General features: G+C 38.6%; 1 protein-coding gene across 1 annotated transcript in view; it reads left to right on the forward strand.

Moving 5' to 3' along the window:
* The first annotated feature begins 1563 nt into the window (after positions 1-1563).
* Positions 1564-25634, forward strand: part of DOCK3 (dedicator of cytokinesis 3) — a 695231-nt gene continuing 671160 nt past the window's right edge. Inside the window, exon 1 of the mRNA XM_081301421.1 lies at positions 1564-1841. Within this exon, the coding sequence (XP_081157547.1) occupies positions 1805-1841 (37 nt within the window). The 5' untranslated portion in view covers positions 1564-1804. The remainder of the gene's footprint in view (positions 1842-25634) is intronic.

Below are 25634 nucleotides of genomic sequence, written 5' to 3' on the forward strand. Positions count from 1 at the left end.
TTGCCAACGGACAGGGATTTATCTTCCTGGAACGGTTAGAAACAGAAGTAAGGACATCCCTTTTGTTATATTCTTGTATCTGAAGTCCTCCTCACCCTAAAAGTGTATCTGGCTATTGGGCAATGCAGTCATTCACAGAAATGACATTTTTCTGGACAGGAATGGGCAGCTTTCGTTGGTGGGGCAGGAGTCCAATAGATTAGGAGGTGGTAGCAATAATATTGGTTAACACAGGTCTGGGAGGAGTTACCAATCACAGAGGACACTTTGAAGGAGGAATCAATAAGATCTAGTGATTACTAAGACACTCTCATACTAGTCTTACTTTCCACTCAACAGTTATGCACAGGTGCTGAGTGCTGAGGGGCTAGAAAAATATCTTTAGCTTGGAGCTTGCCTACAAGCAAATAAGCTGCAGTCCTATGGGGAAAATAAGACACAAACGAACACAGCTGGAGTCCCAAACAAAGGAAGAAAGTATTCGGTATTAGGTGTGCTAGCTGCAGGATTAGGGCAGGCTTCCTCTCACCGAGGTGCTGAGCAAGGCTTTGAAGAGTGGGGGTGTCCAAGAGTGATAATGAGTAACGACACCAAGGTTTTAACTCCGAAGTGCTGCTGACAGAGATGACAAGTTCTGCTGGACCGGGAACACTATGTGGTCCACATGTAGATGGAAAGAAGTCCTGGTCTTTGAGGAGTAGTTAACAGGAGTACTGGTGTGAGGTGTGGGGTGAGTTGGGATGGTGCATGTCACAAGATGACTTGTACTTTATTTATAGAGCGAATACATCCTTAGGGAGTACAGGGAGTGAGCCAGAACTCAGGATGGCATGGGAGGCAGAGATTCAGGCACAAAGAAGTGGTTCGTATATGAGCTCCCAGAGCAACTGAGGAGGTATTTTCTCAGTAGGAAGGCTGCTGAGATTGTTCAGGTCCCATATACTCAACAAGACAAGGACCCAGGAGGTGTCAGCGGCCTTTATCTAAATGACATTCTGGGGACCCAAGAGCGAGTGCATTCCTAGTGGCAAGTCCACCTTTCGGTGGGGTGCGTGGGTGGGATACCTTCCAGAAAATGTGGCTGTGTAAGCACTGTGAGTGACCTGAGATGGGTGACAACGGTGCTGTCCCCTCCTTTTCTGGATCTCCCCTCTGCAACCAGAAGCCCGTGGCCGTCTCTGTGTGCCTGGCAGGAGGCATTAGTAACGGAAGCCAGTAGAGGTTCCAGGGGAGACTCCACCAACCAGCTCTCGCTTTCCTACTGCGCTAGGGGCAGCCAAAGACCCTAGGTGGGCCGAGGACTAGTAGGTTCAGGCTGGGCAGTCCAATCACCTCTCATGGAGTTCCCTGCGTTGGCGCGCGGCAACAGCGCGTGGCTTCGCGCGCAGGCTGGTGGCACGAGCCCGGGCAGCGCGAGCCCGGGCGGCGCGAGCCCCCGCGCGCCGGGGAGCGGCGCATGCGCGGGCGTCCTTCAAGCCAGCTGAGGCGAGCCGAGCCGCGGCAGCACCCGGAGCCCAGCGGCGGAGCTGAGAAGAGACTAGCGGCGCGGCGGGAGTGGTGGCGACGGACAGGTGGCTAGCTTTCGCCCGTGCCACAAGGGGCTACTGGGGCGCCCGCAGAGCTTCGCTGTCTGGACGTGGCGACGGTGGCATCCCGGACGGCCTGTGAGGGATGCGCCGCCCACTGCCCAGCGCCGGCTGACCGCCCCCGCCTCGTCTCGCGGTGCGCCACAGCCGGGCCCGCGGCCGTTCCCGCCGCGCTGTCGCCTGGCCGCCGCGCCCGCGGGGCCGCGCCCGGCCCGGCCATGTGGACCCCCACGGAGGAAGAGAAATACGGCGTAGGTAGGTAAGGCTTGGGCCTGGCCGCGGCCGGGGATCTGGGGAACGCTCAATCCGTGCTCTGCACAGGCTGTACGGCCTCCGCTCTGTGCGAGCGCTGGGTGGGTGCGGGTGCAGAGGTGGGCGCGGGTCTCTGGGAGCCTGGAGGGCGGCAGGGGGCGCTGGCGGCGCGGCCTCGGCAGGTGCGGCCCGCTGGAGGGGCGGGCAAGGCCAGGGCAGTTGCCTGAGGTTTCTGCTGTGCGGCTCAAGGCAGTTTACCCAAGATGCTGGATTCTGAGGATCTGCTTTTCTCTTTCTCCAACCTCGATTTTAATGAATTTCTGCACCTGAATTGATGAGTCGGAGAGCTGTTTATTTTCTGACTGAAATCTTACAAATAAAGAGTGAGATCGTTGACATCATTTTTTCCCAATTCAAAAATTTGCAGATATTTGAGTGCAGATGTTTGATCCCTTTTAATTTGTTTTGTCGTATCAGAAATAATAACCTTGCAACGGGAAGTGTTTTAGACATGTATCCATGCTAAGTTTAGTGTATCTTATAGACACAGTTTTGTTTAAAAAAATGTGTTCACAGGAAAACATTATTCCTCTTTTTATCTGTTTTGTGAGATTCTAGAAGTGAAATAATTCATTTTAACATCCAGTTTCTTTGAAAAGAATATTCAGTGATTTAAAGGATTCACTGTTGTACTTTTACAGTGTTAGTATTCCATGACAATTACACGACAAAAGAGTTCAGCCACGTTGCATTGTTATAAATCACCTATCATCGTGTTCAGTTAGAAACATTTAAAATGTTGAGTGTACAGGTTTTTATTTTTTCTAAGCTTGTAATAGAACATTCTAAATAGGAAATCTCTGCGAACAGAGGTTTTTGCTTCCATGTTTTCTTACAGTCTAATAAAAATTTAGTTCATATTTCATTATAAAGTGACGTTAAACTGCAGTGGTAAGGGTTGTTTTGGAATATTGTCAGGCAAGTTATCATATAAAGATTGAATTTATTTAAATTTAAGGACCCACAGAGAGATCTTCTAGGTGTAGAAAAATCTTGTTTTTAAAGGTAACTTTGCAAAGTTTAAATTAGGTATGCTAGGAGGGAAGTGATAAAAAGAGCCCTAGTCCTAGAGTCTCTGTTGAAAAGGAATCCGGAAATGATGCCAAGAACTGGGAATTGCTTCTAGGGTTGCACCCTTTCTCTTACAGCATTCCGTGAATACAAAGTTGATGCTGTGAAACGAGGAGTTGATGGTTTTTCTTCACCATAACTTGTTCCCAGAACTGTTTAGTAGAATAACAAGTAATTGAAATGAAATAGTCAGCTGTTCAGTAGTACCTGATTAATTTCTTTGCTTCTGGGTAGGAGCTCTGAATTAGTGGAGATAGTGGCCTTGAGAGTCTTGGCTTTTCTTTGTTGGTGCTGTGGGCAAGTTGCTTAACTGATATTTTCTTAATGCATAAATTGGGGATAATGCTTATTTATCTTACAGGGTTGTGGGCATCAAATGAGACCATACTAAGTACTCAATAAATGCTAATTTTTTCTTTCCCCCTTAGTACTTAGAATAATAATGCTAGTTCTGAAACAGACCATGCAAGGCCATCAAGATAGCTATATGAGGATCTAGCATTTGGTGTGTGATTTAATCAGGATGATGGAATGAAATTCTTGCATTCCTAGGACTGTGTGCTTAGCTTTAGAAAAATTGTTATTCCCTGTGGATGGGTACAGCATTGGGCACAGGGCAGGACTTAAGTGCTTATAAAATGAGAGAAAATTATCCTGAAGACATTTTCTTAGCAGCTGTGGTTTGGTAATTTAGATGCCTTTTTCTGCTAAGCAAGGCAACTCCTTATTTTTCTTACAGCTTTCTTCTGTCCCTTCCTCAGTTATGGTCTAAAAGTTTTTGGGTAAATTGTTTAAAACTCAGGGTACATTTTTTTCCCATAAGCTTGGGCTATATGGAAAGCTTAGAGCTATACTCCTAGGCCTTTTCATAAAATCCAGTTCAATCTATAAAGCATCTTCAATATTGTATTTATAATGAGAAATATCACCAATTAAAATGGCATTTTAGTTGCATCATTTAATTGCTTTGAGGGCTTACTTGACAATTTAACCATAATCATTGTTCCTGTGAGAAATGTTTTGAGTTCAGCTTTGATTTTTATGACTAACATGGAGCACAAATTTCTGTTTCTACCTCTAAATATATAAGAGCAAGGAGAGAAAACTTACTTACTTTCTACCAATTTGGAGAAAAATGAGAATTTCCTTTTGTCCTGGTAGTGGTGAGGGAAGGAAAAAGGAGTCCCCTCTTACAGCAGTACAGATTTTTTTTCCCCACTGTAGCTCTTCAACTGTATTTGACATTGGTAAGACTTGAGATCCTGTAGTAATATCTACTATATTTTAATTTTTTTATAATATAGGAATTCTGTACAGATGACATTTATGAGTTATTTGGTTTATTCACTTAGGACGACATGACACCTGAGCTTGCCTTTCTGTTGTAATATTCTATGATTGACTTTGGGAACGGGGAGGACACTGCCCTTTTCTGAGGATCTGTCAGTGATGGGCCAGTCCTTGCATTGGGGAATTCCTCTTACGTTACATTTTGTAGATTCCCAGAGTAGTCCTAATATTGTCTCTGTTATACAGATGAAGAAACTGAATCTCAGAGGTTGTTTGGTCCTTCAACAATTGAATATTTCCCTATTTATTTTTCTTTTCTTTGTAGTGGGCAATATTTTCTGTGTGCAGTTTTGTATTGTTCTGAAAAGTGAAGGTATGCCTCATGTTTTTATGATCAGGGGTTTATATTTTACAAGGAACATCCCCATTCATGATTTTACGTGACCCTTATACGAAAAGTTAAGTGATTGATTTAAGGTTCTAAGATAGTAAGTGCTGAGTTGAGATTTGAATCCAACACTTTAGGATTCTAAGCCTCAGATTCTTTTATTATACCATGTTGCCTCTGAATGGAATTTGTCATTAGTGTGTCTTTGGATTGGAAGTTGAAACACACTCTACAGACTTTGCAGTTTAAACATACTTAAGAAATTTTATTTCTATATTGGACATTTTATAAGAATACATGGTATTTATTGCTCTGTTTCTGAATGTAACATTACATTGATAATGAGTACAGATGCAGGGCATGAAAGTTCAAAAGGCAGGTTTACTTAATGGCCTGAGGAGTATGTTGGGTACTATTATTAATAGGGAGGAAAGAAATTGAATTTAGCAAACATTTTTAGCCTGGCTTCTCAAACCAAGAGGGTTTGTTTTGATCTCATATTCTGTAAAGCCAATAGGGAGTAATCAACAGGAAATTATCAGTGATGTTTTTCTTTTGAGATAGAATCTTGCTATGATGCTGGGGCTGGTCTCCAACTCTGGGGCTCAAGAAGTTCATAATTTGGCCTCCCAAGTAGCTGGGAGTACAGGTCTGAGTGATCATTGCTGCTGTGCTGATGTGTGTGTGTGTGTGTGTGTGTGTGTGTGTGTGTGTGTACGTACATACTGGGGATCGAATTCAGGGACACTCGACCACTGAATCACATCCTCAGCCCTATTTTGTATTTTATTTAGAGACAGGTTTTCACTGAGTTGCTTAGTGCCTCGCTGTTGCTGAGGCTGGCTCTGAACTCATAATCCTTCTGCCTCAGCCTTCCAAGCTGCTGGGATTATAGGTGCATGTAACCTGCTCAGTTAATATGCAACAATAGTCAGTAGATTTCAGATACACAATTTATCACATAGTGTTAGAATATACTTTACAAACATTAAGGTAAATTGCAAAGGTAGCAACATTTTCTGTGTAGCATTTTAAGACATATTCTAAATAATACATTCTGAAGCATAGCGCATTGAAAAGAATGGTCACTAAGATTGAAAGTACTTTATATTCATACCATAATTTACATTCATGCTAGATTTAATTTTTTTTGTATGTGCCAGGCACCCTCTTTACCACTTGAGTTATGTTTCTAGCCCTTTTTATTTTTTATTTTGAGATGGATTTACTAAGTTGCCCATATTGGCCTTGAATTTGTGCTCCTCCTGCCTCAGCCTCCTATGTAGATGGGATTGTAAACTTGTGCCATTGTTCCCAGTTTAGTTTTTAGTAGTTTGTATTTTGAGTCTTTTTTTTTTGAATGTTGGTGTCTTTATTCTTGATTGTAAAATGATCTGAAACTATTCCCAGTATGTGAGCATCACTGAGTATGTCATATTAGAGTTTTAATTTCAATGTTATATTCACAAACCTGTTTATGATTATGCTCTCAAGTCTCTTGCATACCCTTTACTTGACAGATTTTGTATGTTGTATTTTTTGCATGTACAGGCTCTGTAAACCTTTTTTTATTGTTAAGTTTATAATTCATCCCCAAATTATTTTAGCTTCCACTGAAGTATTTGCAGTTGATTTGCTATATCACACATTAAGATACTGTAGTAAAGTTAATGACCGTGTTGGGAAATGTCATTCAGAGGCTTCCTGTTTTCCTACAATGGGATAAAATCCCAACCTCCTGCTTCCATCTGTTTCTCCCTTACTCTTCAAAATTCATTCATGAGCTCTTGCCTATGAGTGAGAACTAACATTGATGGGAGAATTAAAGTGTGATAAACACAGAACTTTTTAGTGTAGATTTAGTACCATACCACCACTAAATGAACATTTGGCTTTTATTCAAGCACATCTAGTAATAGTGCCTTCACCACTTTTTGGGCTAGTGCGTTTTATTGTTAGACAGTTATGTCTAGAAATTCTTTGTTATTGAGTAGAATTAATGACTCCCTGTATTGTTCTGTGCCTTGTCGCATTCCTCGTGACTAAAACAGTCAGGGTCACTCCAGGGGAACTGGGCTCAGGAAATAACCACAGGAGAGATAGAGATACCTTTTTTTTTTGGGGGGGGGTGATGACTGGCTCCTCTCTTGGAAACTTTAAAAATTACTCTTATATGTGTGTATGGGTATATATATATATACATACACATATATTTGAAAAAAAGTTAAAAGTTTCATGGTGTGTTTACTTGTACCATGTACTTTGTAGAATCTATTCTGATATTTTCTATTTATTTCTGTTTCAGTAAAAATACTGGTGGTCAGGTGTTGTGGCACATGCCTGTAATCCCAGTGACTCCAGAGGCTGAGGCAGAAGGATTGCAAGTTTCAGGCCATTCTGGACAATTTTGCAAGACATTGTCTCAAAAAATAAAAAGGGCTGGGGCTGGGGATGTAGCTCGGCAGAAGAACACCCCTGGGTATAATACTCAGTACTGTAAAAAAAAAAAAAAATTGGGAACTCATTCACTTGATTTGATTTGTGTAAAGTATGGTTAAACAATTGGTTTTCCTGAGGCTTGGAAACTCTTAAAAATAGGGATTGAGCCAAATTTATCTTTGTATTCTTGGCAGATGTAACTCAGTACCAGTCATGTAGGCTATATACATGTATTTGTAGCATTGAATTGGACATTTTTGTTAATAAGACTTTTGTAGACTTATTTAGCTGCCATTTCACACAGATTGCTCATATTGAATTTATACCAACTAAACTCTAGGTTTTATTTCATATGAATTAAAGTCAAGCTGTAACTCTTCCATGTTGAGCCTGGGTGATTGATATTCAACAGAGACTAAATTTTGGTTTTATTTTTTAAGATTTTTATATTTATTTCAGTTACATTTCAGGCACTGTATTTTGGCTCATCAGTACAACTTGTCAAATATTTTTGACGCTTAAGTTTGTAATCTCACATATTATTATCTTTTCCTTGGTTGGTGCTTTATCTATACAATTGATAAGGCTGCCTTATCCAAGTGTCTTGTCTTTTTTCCAAGTAGCGAATACAAATGTTGAATAGGATAGGAGAATATTTATTGCCCTAGAGGGAAGTGTCTAATGTATAAAACCTAGATCTTTGCTATATTGTATTTGGATGTAAATTATTTGAATGAACATTTCATGACAGTGCCAGCCATGCCACCTTTTGTGAACCTATTACTGTTTGTGATTAGGGTGGGCTCCTGGGGAGACTGTGGTTTAGGGCAAGGAAGAAAGATGTGGCTGAGAGGACTGTGTGGACCTACTTTAAAGCTTGGGGACAAAGTAATGTGTTAAAAAGATGTTAATTCCATTTTTATCTTTATATATAGGAGGAAGGCTAATGCTAAAATTTTCCTTTGAGTTTTGTTTCTGACATCATTGCCACATTCTCTGTCGCTGTAGTTAGGATCTGAAATGTTCCCCAAAGGCCCATGTTCAAGCTTGATATTTAGCTTGGCTGTTGGGAGGCAGTGGAAAATATAAGATGTGGGACCTAGTTAGAAGTCTTCTGGTCACAGGGCAGAATGCCTTTGAAGCGGATGGTGGGACCCTAACCCTTTCTTCCTCTCTTTTCTTACTTCCTGGCCATGATGTGGAAGATTTGTTGTGCCATGTGCTTCTACTATAATGTGCTAATCCTCCCCATCCCCTCATCTGAAGATCTGAAAGCAATAGGTTGTTCAGCCCAATTATGAACTGCAACCTTCAAAACCATGAGCCAAAAAACAAACCTTTTCTTTTTTTTTTTTAGAGAGAGAGAGAGAATTTTTTAATATTTAGTTTTTAGTTTTCAGTGGACACAACATCTTTATTTTATTTGTATGTGGTGCTGAGGATCCAACCCAGCGCCCTGTGCATGCCAGGTGAGCGCGCTACCACTTGAGCCACATCCCCAGCCCCAAACCTTTTCTCTTTATAAGTTTATGTGTCTCAGATATTTGTTACAGTACTGCAAAGCTAACAAACATACCTATACTCTAATTATGCTGGACAGTTCACTCTTTTTCCAGGTTCTTATAATATGATTGAATTGCTATTTCTTAGGTGAATGCCAGCTGAAGAAGCTCAAATATCATCTCCTCTTTGGTGCCTTCCACAGCTCTGCCTGGCCTGATAAAAATAAATGCTGCTGCTTGTTCCTTCTGTAGTTGGTATCAGTCTTTAGTATGTCACTTATTCCTTTACATCATGCTTGATTGCATCTCTTTGCCTCAAGAGGGCTGGGCTTCTTGAAGACAAGGAACTTTGTCTTCATGTTTATATCACTAGGAACTAGAACATAGTGAGTGATCAATAAATGCATAATTAGGAGTCTGACCTAGTGAAGAGGGTTTTTTCTTTGTTAATTCTGAAAGCATTTTAAAAGGAAGTCTGTAAATCTAGTAATATCTTGTTTTTAGACATTTGTGACATCATGAATATATATTTTTTTCTCATCCTTTCTCTTTCTTGAGCCTGTTAGAGAGGTTTGCTGCCTATAGCTGTGTTTGAATGACTGATTTTGGGTGGGAGCCTTAGAGTTTCACCTAGAGTTTCACAGTTTTGACAACAGTGATTCAGAAGTCTTGCATTAGGTAATTAGAATGCAGTTTGAACTTACCCCATTATCTCTTTCATTTGACATCTTTGGGGAATGCTGTGTTTTGGATGAGTGCTTTTTTTCCCCCAGAAAACTCAAGATTAATCCCTTAAAAGCACCCAGAAGAGATTTTGTATATTTTGGTTAAAAAATTTCTAAAACAGAACATATTCTAGTCTTCCTTATAATATGAATTTAATATGTTGAATATATTTGAGTTTATTTTACTATGTTAGATTTTCCCTGATTACATAAGATACAAAAAATATTATTAAGCAGTCACAGAAACCCACACACCCACACACCCACACATCTACACACACACACACACACACACACACACAGAAAATAAAAGCAATGTCTTATTTTTGTTACCCAGACATAATTCTTCTTCACATACTGGCATCTTTCTAGTTTTTCCCTGTATATATGTATAAGTAGGCATTTAAAAATAAATTTAGTACTGTACTGTTATATTTTATGATCTACTTAAATTTTAACTACATCATACTGTGAACATTTTCTTAAATCTAGAATGCTCATTGTTTTAATGACTGCCGTTCCATATTATGAATATATACTATAATTTACCCAGTTTCCTACTTTTGAGCAGCTGGTTCTTTGAAGTTTGAACTATTGCCAAGTTATCCTCAAGGACAATGAGGGTACTTTTTTTTTTTTTAACCTTCGTTAGTATAGGGGAATTACATATTTTCTCCATAGACTTTGTATTTTCAAAAATTTAAAAATGGTTATATACTTGAGAGCAATAAAATCTCAAACATTATATTACAAAAGTAAATGGTCCCCTCCTTCTAGTTCCACTTCTTGGGCATCAATTGTTTAACTGAACTTTCTGATTATTTGGCATTATTAATATAAACAATTGATTATGACATTAATACAGTAATCCTTGTCTTTCTCTCTCTCCCCTCCCCCCCCCCGAAATCTGTAGGAAAATCACTAATTCCATTGAGGGTTCTCTTGTTCATTTGTTCCTTTTCTCACCTGGTTGTGAAGCTTCTAGGGAATTTGTAGGAAAGATATATGGAATTCTTTGACTCAGTATCAGTGCCTTGAAATGGTATTTTTGTTTTTCTTTGTTATTTTTTTCTTTGCATATTTATTTTCTCTGTAACTACTTGGAATATCTTCTATTTCCTGTTTGTCAGCCACTCATTGATGTTTGCTTCTTTTCCCAGCCATACACTTGGAAACTAGACTGAAATCAAACTTGTCACGGTAAACTGAGTAATTAGGTGTGGTGAAAAACTAAAATTGTTTTTCTTTCCTTTGGAGTGTGTTTCAGTGCCTTTGTGGTAGACTCAATCCTGTTAAGTAACTTTTTCACTCATGGTCAAGGCTGGACCCTATAGGAATGCCTGTTTGGGAGAGATGTAAATTTGGTCTGTGCAGAGCATAGTTTCCTTTCTTAGGTGAATACATACATATGTGACATTAGATACTGCTGCAACCATCTTGTCATGAGGAAAGCCAAGTACAGTAGGGGGTTTTATTTTGCTTTTTTGGTATAGGGACAGGAAGAAGAACTTAAGGTTGCTTGAAGCACTATGGATGGAAGGAAGGAAAATAAAAAATAATACATTTATACATAATGAAATATTTAAATCCTATGGAGCCAGTTGTATATGATACACAGTAGTGATACTGTAGTTATCCCATAAAATACTCATTGTTTTTGTTGATTTGGTTTCTCAGAAACTATAGCAGATTTCTGTTTATATAGAGTAGTGATTTATTGGTTAACTCTTTTTTTTTAGGGGGTATGGGGATTGAATTTAGGGGCACTCAACCACTGAGCCACATCCCCAGCCCTATTTTACATTTTATTTAGAGATAGGGTCTCACTGAGTTGTTAAGTGCCTGCCTTGCTGATGCTGAAGGCTAGCTTTTGAACTCATGATTCTCCTTTCTCAGCCTCTCAGCTGCTGGGATTACAAGTGTGCACCACTGTGCCTGGCTGGTTAACTCTTTTTTTAAAAAATATATTTTTATATTTTAGTTGTAGTTGGACACTACACCTTTATTTCACTTGTTTATTTTTATGTGGTGCTGAGGATCGAACCCAGGGTCACGCTGGTGCTAGGCGAGTGCTCTACCGCTGAGTCACAACCCTAGCTCCCGGCTGGTTAACTCTTCTTCATCTTCATTTTTTTAATTTAAAAATTTGTTTTCTATTTTTATTTTTATTGTGGGAAAATATATACAACATTTACATTTCACCCATTTTTCCCCCTCCTATTACTGGGACTCAAACTTAGGGGGACTGTACCACTAAACTGTACTCCCAGCCTTTTTTGTTTTTTATTTTGAGATAAGGGCTTTACTTTCACCCATTTTAAGTATGTAGTTCAGTGACATTAAGTTTACTCATAAAGTTTATACTCTCACCATTATTTCTAGAACTTATCATCCTAGTGGGGGAATGGAGAGCATTATTTTATACCCAGTAAGTAGTAAAATAGTAACTCCTTATTCCTCTCTTTCTCCCTCCTTAGCCCATAGGTACCTATACTCTACTCCCCCACTTTGTTTTTGCTTTTTTGGTACCAGGGTTTTTTTTTTAATATTTATTTTTTAGTTATCGGCGGACACAACAGCTTTGTTTGTATGTGGTGCTGAGGATTGAACCCAGGCCGCACGCATGCCAGGCGAGCGCGCTACTGCTTGAGCCACATCCCCAGCCCGGTACCAGGGATTTTGAACTCAGGGGTGCTTAACCACTGACCCACATCCTCAGCCCTTTTATTCTTTTTCCTTTTGAGCAGGATCTAGCTAAGTTGCTTAGGGTTGCACTAATTTGCTAAGCTGGTTTTGAACCTGTGATCCTCCTGCCTCAGCCTCCCAAGCTGCTGAGATTACAGGTGTGCACCATCACACTTAGCTACTTTCTATCTCTTTAAGTTTGACTATTCTGTGTACCTTGTATAAGTAGAATAATGATATTTGTCTGTCACCTAATTAATTAGCCTAAATTTTAATTAGCCTAAATTTTTTAAGGTTCATCTACATTGTAGTGTATATCAGAATTTCATTCTTTTTTATAGTTCACTAATATTCTGGTATGTGTGTATATATCACATTTGGTTTTCTGTTTATCTGTTTATACTTGGGTTGTTTCCATCTTCTATATATTGTGAGTAAAACTGCTATGAATATTGGCATGCAGGTATGAGTCCCAATTTTCATTTCTCTTGGGTATATGTATGTAGGATTAGAATTGATGAATCATATAGTAATTCTATGCTTAACTTCTTATCCATTTTTCTTTTATTTCTTTTTAAAAATTTGCTCTAATTAGTTATACATAATAGTAGAATGTATTTTGACATAATATACATATATAGAGTGTAGCTTCTCATTCTTCTGGTTGTACATGGTATAGAATTACATTGTTGTGTAGTCATATATGCACATAGGATAGTAATGTTTGATTCATTCTACTGTCTTTCCTATTCCCATTCCCCCTCCTTTCCCTTCATTCCCTTTGTTTAATCCAAAGTTGCTGTGACCAGTGTGGCCAAACTTGTGGTTCCAATGAGGGCAGTGAGGGATTAGACTCACACATTCAGATTGTGAAGATAATAGCTGGGATCAGGTGGAGTGCTGTTCTCTGATGGAGAAGTAGAGCTGAAGAGTTATGCCAGCAATCTCTATTTATATATGTCTCATTATCAGATTAAAGACTATGTAAGTATTATTCTTTGTATTCAGAAAGTTGCAGAAACTAGAAACATCTATGCAGCTTTTTGGCAGTTGGAATCCACAGTTGTAAAGTGTTGAGAGCCACAGCTGGTCAGAATGACGCCTGGTATTTGCCAGAGGGAATGTTTGAAAGGTGACACCAGTGAACCATTGAGATGATGATTTGAGTTAAGCTATATATAATTGCTGTGATGTTGGATTGATTGTATTGTATATTTGACCTTTACTGTCAGTCAATGGGGTGGCTCTTGCTGCCTTGGGCACCCGCTACTTTGGAGTTCTCCTGTTAGAGTTCTCGCAGGGATTCCCCGAGAGTTCCCATTGGTTGGGGAAGTGCTGGAGGAGGGATTTCCGATTGGTGGTTCCTGAAGGAGCCGCGTGACGTTCAGGAGAGTTCCCGGGGGAGCGTGTGTGGAGTGTGCTGGTAGAGTTCAGAAATAAAGTTTGTCCTGCTTGAGTGGCTCGTGATTTGTGCCCAGCCAGACTGCGGCAGTAAAGTGCAATATTAGGAGCTTTGTGTAGCTCTCAAGGAGGTCCATTGTTTAAAGTTACTGTTAAGCAGGAAGGCTCAGGAGTAGTAGAGCTGATGAAACATTGTGGTTGTCTAGCATGAGAATTCCTCTATCCCCGGGAGCCATGTGCCTGAGATCAGGATCAAAGCTGATAAGACTCTTTTGCAGAGCCTCCTCATATAGGGCATTACCATAGCAGCTAGGCTTCCTATGCTCTTGCAGAGAAATATTCCCAGGCGCCAGGCTTGCTACAGCCATGAGGTCATTAGAGTTTCCCGATCTCAGTCACTGTTCTCTCATTCTTTGTCACTGTTTCCCACAATAGGTACTTCTATTCTTCCCTAAATCCCCATCCCATATTGAATTAGCATCTGCATATCAGAGAAAACACTCAGCCTTTAGATTTTTGACATTGGCTTATTTCAATTAGCACGATAGTCTCTAGTTCTGTCCATTTACCGGCAAATACCATAATTTTGTTCTTTATGGCTAATATTCTGTGGTATATGTACACTGCATTTTCTTTTTTTAAAATTTGTTCTAAATAGTTATACATGAGAGAAGAATGCATTTTGATACATCATACATAAATGGAGTATAACTTCTCATTTTTCTAATTGTACATGATGTAATCATGTATAGTCATTACCAGTCATGTAATCATACACATAGGGTCATAATGTTCAATTCATTTTACTATCCTTTCCACCCCATACCCCTCCCCTCCCTTCACTGCCCTCTGTCTAATCCAAAGTACCTCTGTTCTTCCCTCCCTTCGCCCCCCATTGTGAATTAGTGTCTACATATCAGGAAAAATATTTGGCCTTTGGTTCTTTGGGATTGGCTTATTTACTGGCAGATGCTATAATTTCATTCTTTATGGCTAAGTAATATTCCATCGTGTGTATATACCACATTTTCTTTATACATTCATCTGTTGAAGGGTTCTTAGGTTGGTTCCATAGTTTAGCTATTGTGAATTGAGCTGCTACATTGATGTGGCTATATCACTGTAGTATGCTAGTATACCTTTTTCCCCACATCCTCACCAACATTTATTGTTGCTTATATTATTGATAATTGCCAGTATATAAGCCAATCCCAAAGAACCAAAGGCCAAATATTTTTTCTGATATGTGGACGCTAATTCACAATGATGGGGGAGATAGGGAAGAACAGAGGTACTTTGGATTAGACAGAGGACAGATTTTAAGTTACTTGGGTATAAACTTAGGAGTGGGATGTGGGTCACATGGTGGTGGTTCCTTCCATTCAAAGTTTTCTGAGGAATCTCCATACTGCTTACAGAGTGGTTGCACCAATTTGCAGTTCCACCAGCAGTGTATGAGTGTACCTTCCCCCCCACATCTTCACCAACATTTATTGTTGCTTATATTCTTGATAATTGCCATTCTGACTGCAATGAGATGAAATCTCAGAATAGTTTTAACCTGCATTTCTCTAATTGCTAGAGATGTTGAACATTTTTCTATATTTGTTGACCATTTGTATTTCTTCTGTGAAGTGTCTGTTCAATTCTTTTTTTTTTAAAGAGAGAGTAAGAGAGGAGAGAGAGAGAGAGAGAGAGAGAGAGAGAGAGAGAGAGAGAGAGAATTTTTTAATATTTATTTTTTAGTTCTCGGCGGACACAACATCTTTGTTGGTATGTGGTGCTGAGGATCGAACCCGGGTCGCACACATGCCAGGCGAGCGCGCTACCGCTTGAGCCACATCCCCAGCCCTCTGTTCAGTTCTTTAGCCAATTTATTGATTGGGTTTTTTTTTTGGTGAGTATTAAGTTTTTGAGTTCTTTATATATCCTGGAGATTAATACTCTATCTGAGGTGCAGGTGGCAAAGCTTTGTTTTCCAATTCTGTAAGCTCACTCTTCATGTACTTGATTTTTCTTTTGCTGTGAAGACGCTCCCATTTATTGATTCTTGATTTTACTTTTTGCACTTTAGGAGTCTTATTAAGGAAGACATCATGTAGATTTGGGTCTACTTTTTCTTCAGTTAGGTGCAGGGTCTCTGTTCTAATGCCTATGTTCTTGATCCACTTTGAGTTTTGTGCAGGGTGAGAGGGCTTTGGTTTCATTTTGCTACATATGAATTACTATTTTCCCAGCACCATTTGTTGAGGAGGCTATCTTTTCTCCAATGTATGTTTATGGTGCCTTTGTCTAGTATGATATAACTGTATTTATGTGGGTTTGTCTCTGTCTTTTATTTCTGTACCATTGGGCTGACATGCCTGTTTTGGTGCCAATTGCATGACATTTTTGTTACTCTAGCTCTGTAGTATACTTTAAGTTCTGGTATTGTGTTGACTCCTGCTTCACTTGTGTTGCTAAGGATTGCTTTGGCTATTCAGGGTCTCATATTTTTCCAAATGAATTTCTTGACTGCTTTTTCTACTTCTATGAAGAATGTCATTGGGATTTTAATAGAATTGCATTAAATCTGTATATGCTTTTGGTAGTATAGTATGGCCATTTTGACAATGTTAATTCTGTGTATCCAAGAGCATGGGAGATCTTTCCATCTTCTAAGGTCTTTTTCAGTTTTTTCTCTAATGTTCTGTAGTTTTCATTGTGGAGACCGTTCACCTCTTTTGTTAGATTGATTGCCAAATATTTTATTTTCTTTGAGGCTGTGGTCTTCATTTCAGTAGTGTCTGTTGTGATATTTCCTTTTTTATGATGAATTTTAGTAATTTGAGTTTTCTTTATCTTTGTTAGTATGGCTAATGGTTTATCCTTTTTATTAATTTTTTCAAAGAACCAACTTTTTGTTTTTCTCTCTTTATTAGCATGGCTAATGGTTTATCATTTTTATTTATTTTTTCAAAGAACCTACTTTTTGTTTTGTCAATTTTTTGAATAATTTCTTTTGTTTCAATTTCATTGGTTTCAGCTCTGATTTTAATTATTTCCTGTTACCTGTCTTCTACTGTTTTTGGTGTGATTTGTTGTTCTTTTTCTAGGCCTTTGAGATGTAATATTAGGTTATTTATTTGGCTGTTTTATGTTCTTTTAATGAGAGTGCTCAATGCACTGCACTTTTCTGTTAGAACTGCCTTCATAGTGTCCCAGAGATTTTGATATGTTGTGTCACTGTTGTCAATTACTTCTAAGTATTTTTAATTTCATCCTGATTTCTGGTACACATTGGTCATTCAATAGTGTATTATTTAATCTCCAGATGTTAGAGTAGCTTCTATTTTATTGTTTATTTCTAATTAATTTCATTCCATTATGAGCAGAGAAAATGCAAGATATTAATCTATTTTTTTTGTGTTTGCTAAGAGTTTCTTTGTGGCATAACATATGGTCTGCTTTAGAGAAGAAAGGGTGTTTGTGCTGCTGAGAAGAAAGTGTATTTGCTTATTTTGATTGAAATATGTCTGTTGAGTCTAAACTTTTGATTTTGTTATTTAGTTCCATAGTTTCTTTGTTTAGTTTTTGTTTGGAGGATCTATTTGGTGATGAGACAGGTGTGTTAAAGTCACCCAGTATTATTGTGTTGTGGTCTATTTGATTCTTGAAATTGAGAAGGTTTGTGTGAAGTACATAGATGCTCCATTGTTTGTGGCATACATGTTTATGATTGTTATGTCTTGTTGATGTATGGAGGTTGTGGAATAATATATATTAAGCTTTGAAAAAAATGGATTCCAACAAAGAATTCTGTACCTAGCTGGGTGTGGTGGTACATGCCTGTAATCCTAGCCTATAATCCCTCCTTTAAGCAGTATGAAATGTCCTTCTTTGTCTCTTCTGATTAACTTTGGCCTGAAACCACTTTTATCTGATAGGAGGATAGAAACCCCCACTTGTTTACATGACCCATGTGAGTGCTATGTTTATCCCCATCCTTTCACCTTCAGACTGTGGATGTCTTTGCCTATGAGGTGAGTCTCTTAGAGACAGCATATTGTTGGATCTTTTTTTTATCCAATCATCCAGTCTATGTCTTATTTTTTTGGGGGGTATTAGGGATTGCACTCAGGGGCACTTAACCACTGAGCCACATCTCCAGCCCTATTTTGTATTTTATTTAGAGACAAGGTCTCACTGAATTGCTTAGTGCCTCACCATTGCTGAGGCTGGCTTTGAACTCATGATCCTCCTATTTTAGCCTCCTGAGCTGCTGGCCAGTATATGTCTTCTGATTGATAAATTTAGGCTGTTTACATTCAAGGTTATTATTGAGATATGATTTGTATTCCCAATCATTTTGATTTATTTCTTGTTTTTAATCTATATAAGTTTCTCCTTTGATTGACTATTTCTTTAATGTAGTTTCTTCCTTTGCTGGTTTTCACTTTTTTTTTCTCATTTTTATCTTCATGGCATACTTTGCTGAGAATGTTCTATAGTGCAGGCTTTCTTATGAATTCTTTAAATTTTTGTTTATCATGGAAGGTTTTTATTTCTTTAAACCTGAAGCTTAATTTTACTGGGTATAGAATTTTTTTTTGTACTAGGGAATGAATTTGGGGGCACTTACTTGTTCACTGAACCATATCCCCAGCCCTGTTTTGTGTTGTTTAGAGACGGGGTCTCACTGAGTTGTTTAGTGTCTTGCTTTTGCTGAGGCTGGATTTGAAACTTATGATTCTCCTGCCTCAGCCTCCAGAGCCACTGAGATTACAGGTGTGTGCCGCCACACCCCACTGGGTATAGAATTCTTGGATAGCATCCATTTTTTTTCAGAGCTTGGTATATATTATTCCATGACCTGTTAACTCTGAGTGTCTGGGTTAAGAAATCAACTGAGGTCCAAATTGTTTTCCCTCTAAATGTAATCTGACATTTTTCTCTGGCAGTCTTTAAAATTCTATCCTTATTCTGGATGTTAGACATTTTCAGAATAATGTATGTTGGTGTGGGTCTGCTGTAATTTTTAAAATTTTTTTTATTGGTTGTTCAAAACATTACAAAGCTCTTGACATATCATATTTCATACATTTGATTCAAGTGGGTTATGAACTCCCATTTTTACCCTGTATACAGATTGCAGAATCACATCGGTTACACATCCACGTTTTTACATATTGCCATACTGTTGTATTCTGCTACCTTTCCTATCCTCTACTATCCCCCCTCCCCTCCCCTCCCGTCTTCTCTCTCCACCCCATTTACTCTAATTCATTTCTCTCCCTTGTTTTTTAATTTTTTTCCCTTTTCCCTCACATCCTCTTATATGTAATTTTGTATAACAATGAGGGTCTCCTTCCATTTCCATGCTTCGAGGTGTAGTGTCAGGTCATTTATTTGTTGGCTTTTCCTTCTTTTAAGGAATGAACTCCATGAAATGAATTTTCCTCTTAGTACTGCTTTCATAGTGTCCCAGAGATTTCGATATGTTGTGTCTGAGTTTTCATTTACCTCTAAGAATTTTTTAATTTCCTCTTTGATGTCTTCTGTAACCCTTTATTCATTCAGTAGCATATTGTTTAATCTCCATGTGATGTAGGATTTTTTCTTTCTCATTTTATTATTGATTTCCAATTTCATTCCATTATGATCAGATAAAATGCATGGTAGTATCTGTACTCCTTTGTAATTGCTAAGATTTGCCCTGTGACATAATATACGGTCTATTTTTGAGAAGGATCCATGTGCTGCTGAGAAGAAAGTGTATCTGCTTGATGTTGGGTTGTATATTCTGTATATATCAATTAAGTCTAAGTTATTAATTGTATTATTGAGCTCTATGGTTTCTTTATTCAACTTTTGTTTGGAAGATCTGTACAGTGGTGAGAGAGGTGTGTTAAAATCTCCCATGATTATTGTGTTGTGGTCTATTTGACTCTTGAACTTGAGTAGAGTTTGTTTGATGAACATAGCTGCACCATTGTTTGGGGCATATATATTAATGATTGTCAAGTCTTGTTGGTGTATGGTTCCCTTGAGCAGTATGTAGTGTCCTTGTTTATCCCTTTTGATTAACTTTGACTTGAAGTCTATTTTATTTGATACACGTATGGACACCCCTGCTTGCTTCCAGGGTCCATATGAGTGGTATGATTTTTCCCAACCTTTCACCTTCAGTCTGTGTATGTCTTTTCCTATCAGATGAGTCTCCTGTAGGCAGCATATTGTTGGATCTTTTTTTTAATCCATTCTACTAGCCTATGTCTTTTGATTGGTGCATTTAAGCCATTAACATTTAGGGTTACTATTGAGATATGGTTTGTATTTCCAGCCATATATGATTATGTATGTTACTTAACATGATTTGTTTTTCCTCTATGATTAGTTTTTCCTTTACTGTACTACCTCCCACCTTTGGTTTTTATTGTTATTTTTCATTTCCTCTTCCTGTAATGTTTTGCCAAGGATGATTTGAAGAGGTGGTTTTCTAGCTGCAAATTCTTTTAACTTTTGTTTATCATGGAAGATTTTTATTTCATCTTCAATCCTGAAGCTTAATTTCTCTGGATATATGATTCTTGGTTGGAATCCTTTTTCTTTCAGTGTTTGAAATATGTTGTTCCAGGATCTTCTAGCTTTCAGAGTCTGTGTTGAAAGATCAGCAGTTATCCTGATTGGTTTACCCCTAAATGTAATCTGCTTCCTCTCTCTTGTGGCTTTTAAGATTCTCTCCTTATTCTGTATGTTGGGCATCTTCATTATTATGTGTCTTGGTGTGGATCTCTTATGATTTTGTACATTTGGTGTCCTGTAGGCTTCTAGTATTTGGATTTCTTTTTCATTCTTTAAGTCTGGGAAGTTTTATAGTATTATTTCATTGGATAGTTGCTCATTCCCTTGGTTTGAACCTCCATACCCTCTTGTATCCCAATAACTCTTAAGTTTGGTTTCTTTATGTTATCCCATAATTCTTGGATGTTCTGCTCATGATTTCTTAATATTCTCGCTGAGCTGTCTATGTTCTTTTCAAGTTGAAGTTCTATCTTCTAAGTGTTCTACTCTGCTGGTAATACTCTCATTTGAGTTTTTAATTTGGTTTATTGTTTCCTGCATTTCCAGGATTTCTGTTTGTTTTTTATATCCTCTATCTCCCTATAGAGTTGATCTTTTGCTTCTTGGATTTGTTTATGTAATTCATTGTCAAAGTGATTTTTCATTGTCTGAATTTGCTGAAAATGTTTTCCTTGAGACTCCAGATCATCTGAAGCATGTATATCCTGAACTCTTTGACATTCCATCAGCTCCAGATATTACCTCATCTAATGTTGAATTGACCTGTATTGTTTGTGGTCCTTTCTTTCCTTGTCTTTTCATACTGCTCATGATTCTTTCTAGCTTTGTGAAACTGTTGTGTTAATGGTTTTCCCTTTATATGTTTGTATTGTTCTTGTATAGCTCCAAAATCCCTCTTTTGCGGAGAAAGACAATGTTAACAGTTCTGAATATCAACAGCACATCATCTAAGCACAAGTTTTCATTATTAATACATTTATAGTTAGATTCTAAGTCTATAGATATTGGTTTTAATTATTATTAAAGAATATAGTCATTAGTTACATAAAAGGCATAACATATCTGGTGGCATATAGAAAACTTAATTTCAGAGGAAGGATGTTATACTTAGAGGGAAAGCAGTGAGGGTATGAGGTTAAACTAACTTAGCACCTTTGGAGAACTCTAACCAATAGACTGGTAATTTATGGAAGAATGTATAGACTCAACCTCCTATCTGTATTTAGATAGATACCCTATGTATAGATAGCAAAAGTTAGGAGATTGAAAGTGGGAAAGAGGGAATATGAATGAAGAAAAGAAAAAAATAACAAGGAAGAAAAGAGAAATAAGAGAGAAGGAAAAGGAAAAAGATAGAAATAACGTAAAAAAAATGGGGGGAAGGTCGGGTATATGTAATTCGTCTATATTATATTACTTTGGTAATTCAGTTGTTAATGCACAGTTCTTGGTTTCACATATGTTGAAGTTGTGGAAGAGAGAAGAAAAGAGAGAAAGAGAAAAAAAAAGTCTCTCAGAACACTGTTTTCCTTGCTTCCAGTAGGTGGCGTTGTCTATTCTTAGCTTGAGCCTCTGTTTTCAGGGTGGTGGGTATAGCCAGTGTGAAAGGACATAAGCTTCCACCTGTATCTTCCCTACTCTAGTCTCTGAAGTAGAAACCAGGTGCCTGTTCAGTTGTTTTTCGTTGATAGCTACAACCCCCAAAAGCTTGTGGGAAATATTTTGAGTTAGCTAAGGGTGGGGGAGTTGGAAACCAGGTACCTGGATCAGCTGCAGAACCATGCTGGTAGCCACACCCCCTTTCATGGGTTTTAAGGGTTGATGGGCTTCCTCCGGACTAGCAGGCGGGGTGGGCTGGGCTTCCTCCTCCGGTTTGGGCGTGGCACCGGGCTTCCTCCTCTGGTCTGGGCGTGGTGCCGGGCTTCCTCCTCTTGCTGTAATTTTGTATGTTTAGGGTTTTGTAAGACTCCTGTATTTGATTTTCTATTTCATTCCTAAGTTTTGGGAATTTTTCTCATATTATCTCATTGAAAAGATGGTACATTCCTTTTGTTTTTGGTAACTTTGTACATTTATCTGTCCTGATAAATCTTAAATTTGGTCTTTTCTTGTTATCCCAAATTTCTTAAAACTTCTCTTCATGTTCTCTTAATATCTTCTTTCCATAGTCAACTTTATTATCAATATTATACATTTTGTCTTCATTGCCTAAAGTTCTGTCTTCCATGTGGTCTAGTCTGTTGGTGGTGCATTGTATTTTTAATTTGGTTTATTGATTCCTTCATTTCAAATATTTCTGCTTGATTTATTTTCAGAATCTCTATCTCTTTATTGAAGTGATCTTTCACTCCTGAATTTGATCTCTGATTTAATTCCTTAATTGTCCTTTACCTTGAGGATCAGTTTATCTATATACATTCTAAACTCCTCTCTAACATTTCTTCCACTGTGGTGTCAATGGATTCTATTATTGGGGCATCTTGGTTTGTTTGGGGTGCTTTGTTCCCTTATTTTTTCATGGTGTTTGTGTGTCTACCCATCTAGCAGTGTGTATCTGAGGCAGTGTAGTTTCTACCCTGTCGACTTATACTGTCCCTGAAGACTTCCAGTACCTTGCCTTTAATGGGGAGACAAATATTAACAGCAACCAATGTGAACACTATGTAGCCTTAAACCAAGTATTTCCAATTTTGATGTTTACAGTTTTTTTTTTCAAAAAACCCAGAAATGATTTGTTCAGTTACTGCCTACAATAAAAATAGTAAATTTGCAAAAAGAGTTTAAAATTTTAAATGGTGGACAAGTAGAGAACAGAAGTGGTGTGGGATGTGATGTTTATGAGGAAGGAGGAGAGAAGATAGAAGTAAAAAATTATGAGATGAGTAAAAGAGGGAATAATAGAGGTTGGCTATTAGTAGAAAAAGAGAAAAAAGTGAGAAAAAATATATATAAAAATTAAAAAAGTAAAAATAGAAAAAAGTAAAAATAAAAATATAAAATAAAACTGAAATATACTGTTCAGACATTTTAGTCCTCAGTGAACTGATGGATAAAAAATAATAATTGGTTTCAAAATTGGTAGAAATGTGAGAGAAAAAAGAAAAAAATGATCTCAATGAAAAATTGAACAATTGTTTCCATTGGAGTTCAGAAGTTTCTCAGTTTCCCTTCAGCAGATAGGTGGGATTGTCTGAAATTTGATGCTTGTTCCACCCTCAGGGTAGGTGGGGTTGCTAGGGTGAGAGGGTTAATCCTGGAGGTGGAACTCCTGGAGGCAGGGCATATGCTTAGGTATGCTCTTGTCTCTTTGCTGAATGCCAGTTCCTCTGGAGATTTTAAGTCAGGCTCTAGGGCCCAGCAATTGCTGGTCCACACTGGAAGACTTTACCCCAGGAATCTCCTTTGGGTTCCACTTGTGTGGTATAGGAGCTTGTTCTTAGCCTACTATATTGTCTGTGGACCCCATAATTCCTGGTCTCTGATTCAATCTCCAGCCTCAATCTCTCCTGCATCTGCCCTTTCAAATTCCTGGTCAAGGGGCTGGGGATGTGGCTCAAGTGGTAGCGCGCTCGCCTGGCATGCGTGCGGCCCGGGTTCGATCCTCAGCACCACATACCAACAAAGATGTTGTGTCCGCCGAGAACTAAAAAAATAAATATTAAAAATTCTCTCTCTCTCTCTCTCTCTCTCTCTCTCTCTCTCTCTCTCCTCTCTCACTCTCTCTTAAAAAAAAAATTCCTGGTCAAGTGCTTTTTTCCCAGTGGGTCCTGCAAGCAGCCAGATTGTAAGGGGAAGAGGAAGCCAGGTAGGTTCTGATCAGTATTCCCCTGTGTAAACTTTTCTTCATGCTTGATTTTTTTCCTGGTCACTTAGGCATATTCTTTGTCCTGCATCATGGGTTTGCCTGGCTTGTTTTTTGAGCCAGACTTGGGTCTGCCAGAACCTGCTCCCCCAGCTGCTGGCCCCTGTGTTACAGCTACAAAATGGTTCCTTCTGCTATCTTCTGCATGCAGCCAGAGAGATATGGTGTCTTCTTTCCCATACAAGGATACTGTGCAGTGCAGCTTACTATTTATCGGACAGTGACTCTGATCTCTAAACTCCTTACCCTAACATGCCTCAGTGCTCCTGAGAACAGGGTTCCTTTTATTCTCTTGTTGATTTACTGCATTCATGGAGGGACTGTTGTAGCCTGTGCCTCCAGCTGCTGCTGTGGCTGTAGGGCTAGGAATTTAGGGTTCCTTGTTTTATTATATTCAATCTCCCGAGTCCTTGATCTGTTTTGAGTGTACAATATGTTTTTTTATTGGTTGTTCAAAACATTACATAGCTCTTGACATATCATATTTCATACTTTAGATTCAAGTGGGTTATGAACTCCCATTTTTACCCCGTATACAGATTACAGAATCATATCGGTTACACATCCACAATTTTACATAATGCCCTATTAGTAACTGTTGTATTCTGCTACCTTCCCTATCCTCTACTATCCCCCCTCCCCTCCCCTCCCCTCCCATCTTCTCTCTCTATCCCATCTGCTGTAATTTAATTCTCTCCTTTGTTTTTTTCCCTTTCCCCTCACAACCTCTTATATGTAATTTTGTATAACAATGAGGGTCTCCTTCCATTTCCATGCAGTTTCCCTTTTCTCTCCTTTTCCCTCCCACCTCATGTCTCTGTTTAATGTTAATCTTTTCCTCTTGCTCTTCCTCCCTGCTCTGTTCTTAGTTGCTCTTATTATATCCAAGAAGACATTTGGCATTTGTTTTTTAGGGATTGGCTAGCTTCACTTAGCATAATCTGCTCTAATGCCATCCATTTCCCTGCAAATTCCATGATTTTGTCATTTTTTAGTGCTGCATAATACTCCATTGTGTATAAATGCCACATTTTTTAACCATTCATCTGTTGAAGAGCATCTGGGTTGGTTCCACAGTCTAGCTATTGTGAAATGTGCTGCTATGAACATTGATGTGGCAGTATCTCTGTAGTAAAGGTCTTCAGGGAATAGTCCGAGAAGGGCGATAGCTGGGTCAAATGGTGGTTCCATTCCCAGCTTTCCCAGGAATCTCCATACTGCTTTCCAAATTGGCCGCACCAATTTGCAGTCCCACCAGCAATGTACAAGAGTACCCTTTTCCCCACATCCTCGCCAGCACTTGTTGTTGTTTGACTTCATAATGGCTGCCAATCTTACTGGAGTGAGATGGTATCTTAGGGTGGTTTTGATTTGCATTTCTCTGACTGCTAGAGATGGTGAGCATTTTTTCATATACTTATTGATTGATTGTATGTCCTCCTCTGAGAAGTGTCTGTTCAGGTCCTTGGCCCATTTGTTGATAGGGTTGTTTGTTATCTTATTGTTTAATTTTTTGAGTTCTTTGTATATTCTGGATATTAGGGCTCTATCTGAAGTGTGAGGAGTAAAAATTTGTTCCCAGGATGTAGGTTCTCTGTTTACCTCTCTTATTGTTTCTCTTGCTGAGAAAAAACTTTTTAGTTTAAGTAAGTCCCATTTGTTTATTCTTGTATATAACTCTTGGGCTATGGGTGTCCTATTAAGGAATTTGGAGCCCGACCCCACAATATGTAGATTGGAGCCAACATTTTCTTCTATCAGACGCAGAGTCTCTGATTTGATGTCAAGCTCTTTGATCCATTTTGAGTT

Source organism: Spermophilus citellus, assembly GCF_964194105.1.
Source record: "Spermophilus citellus genome assembly, chromosome: 7".
Taxonomy (NCBI): domain Eukaryota; kingdom Metazoa; phylum Chordata; class Mammalia; order Rodentia; family Sciuridae; genus Spermophilus; species Spermophilus citellus.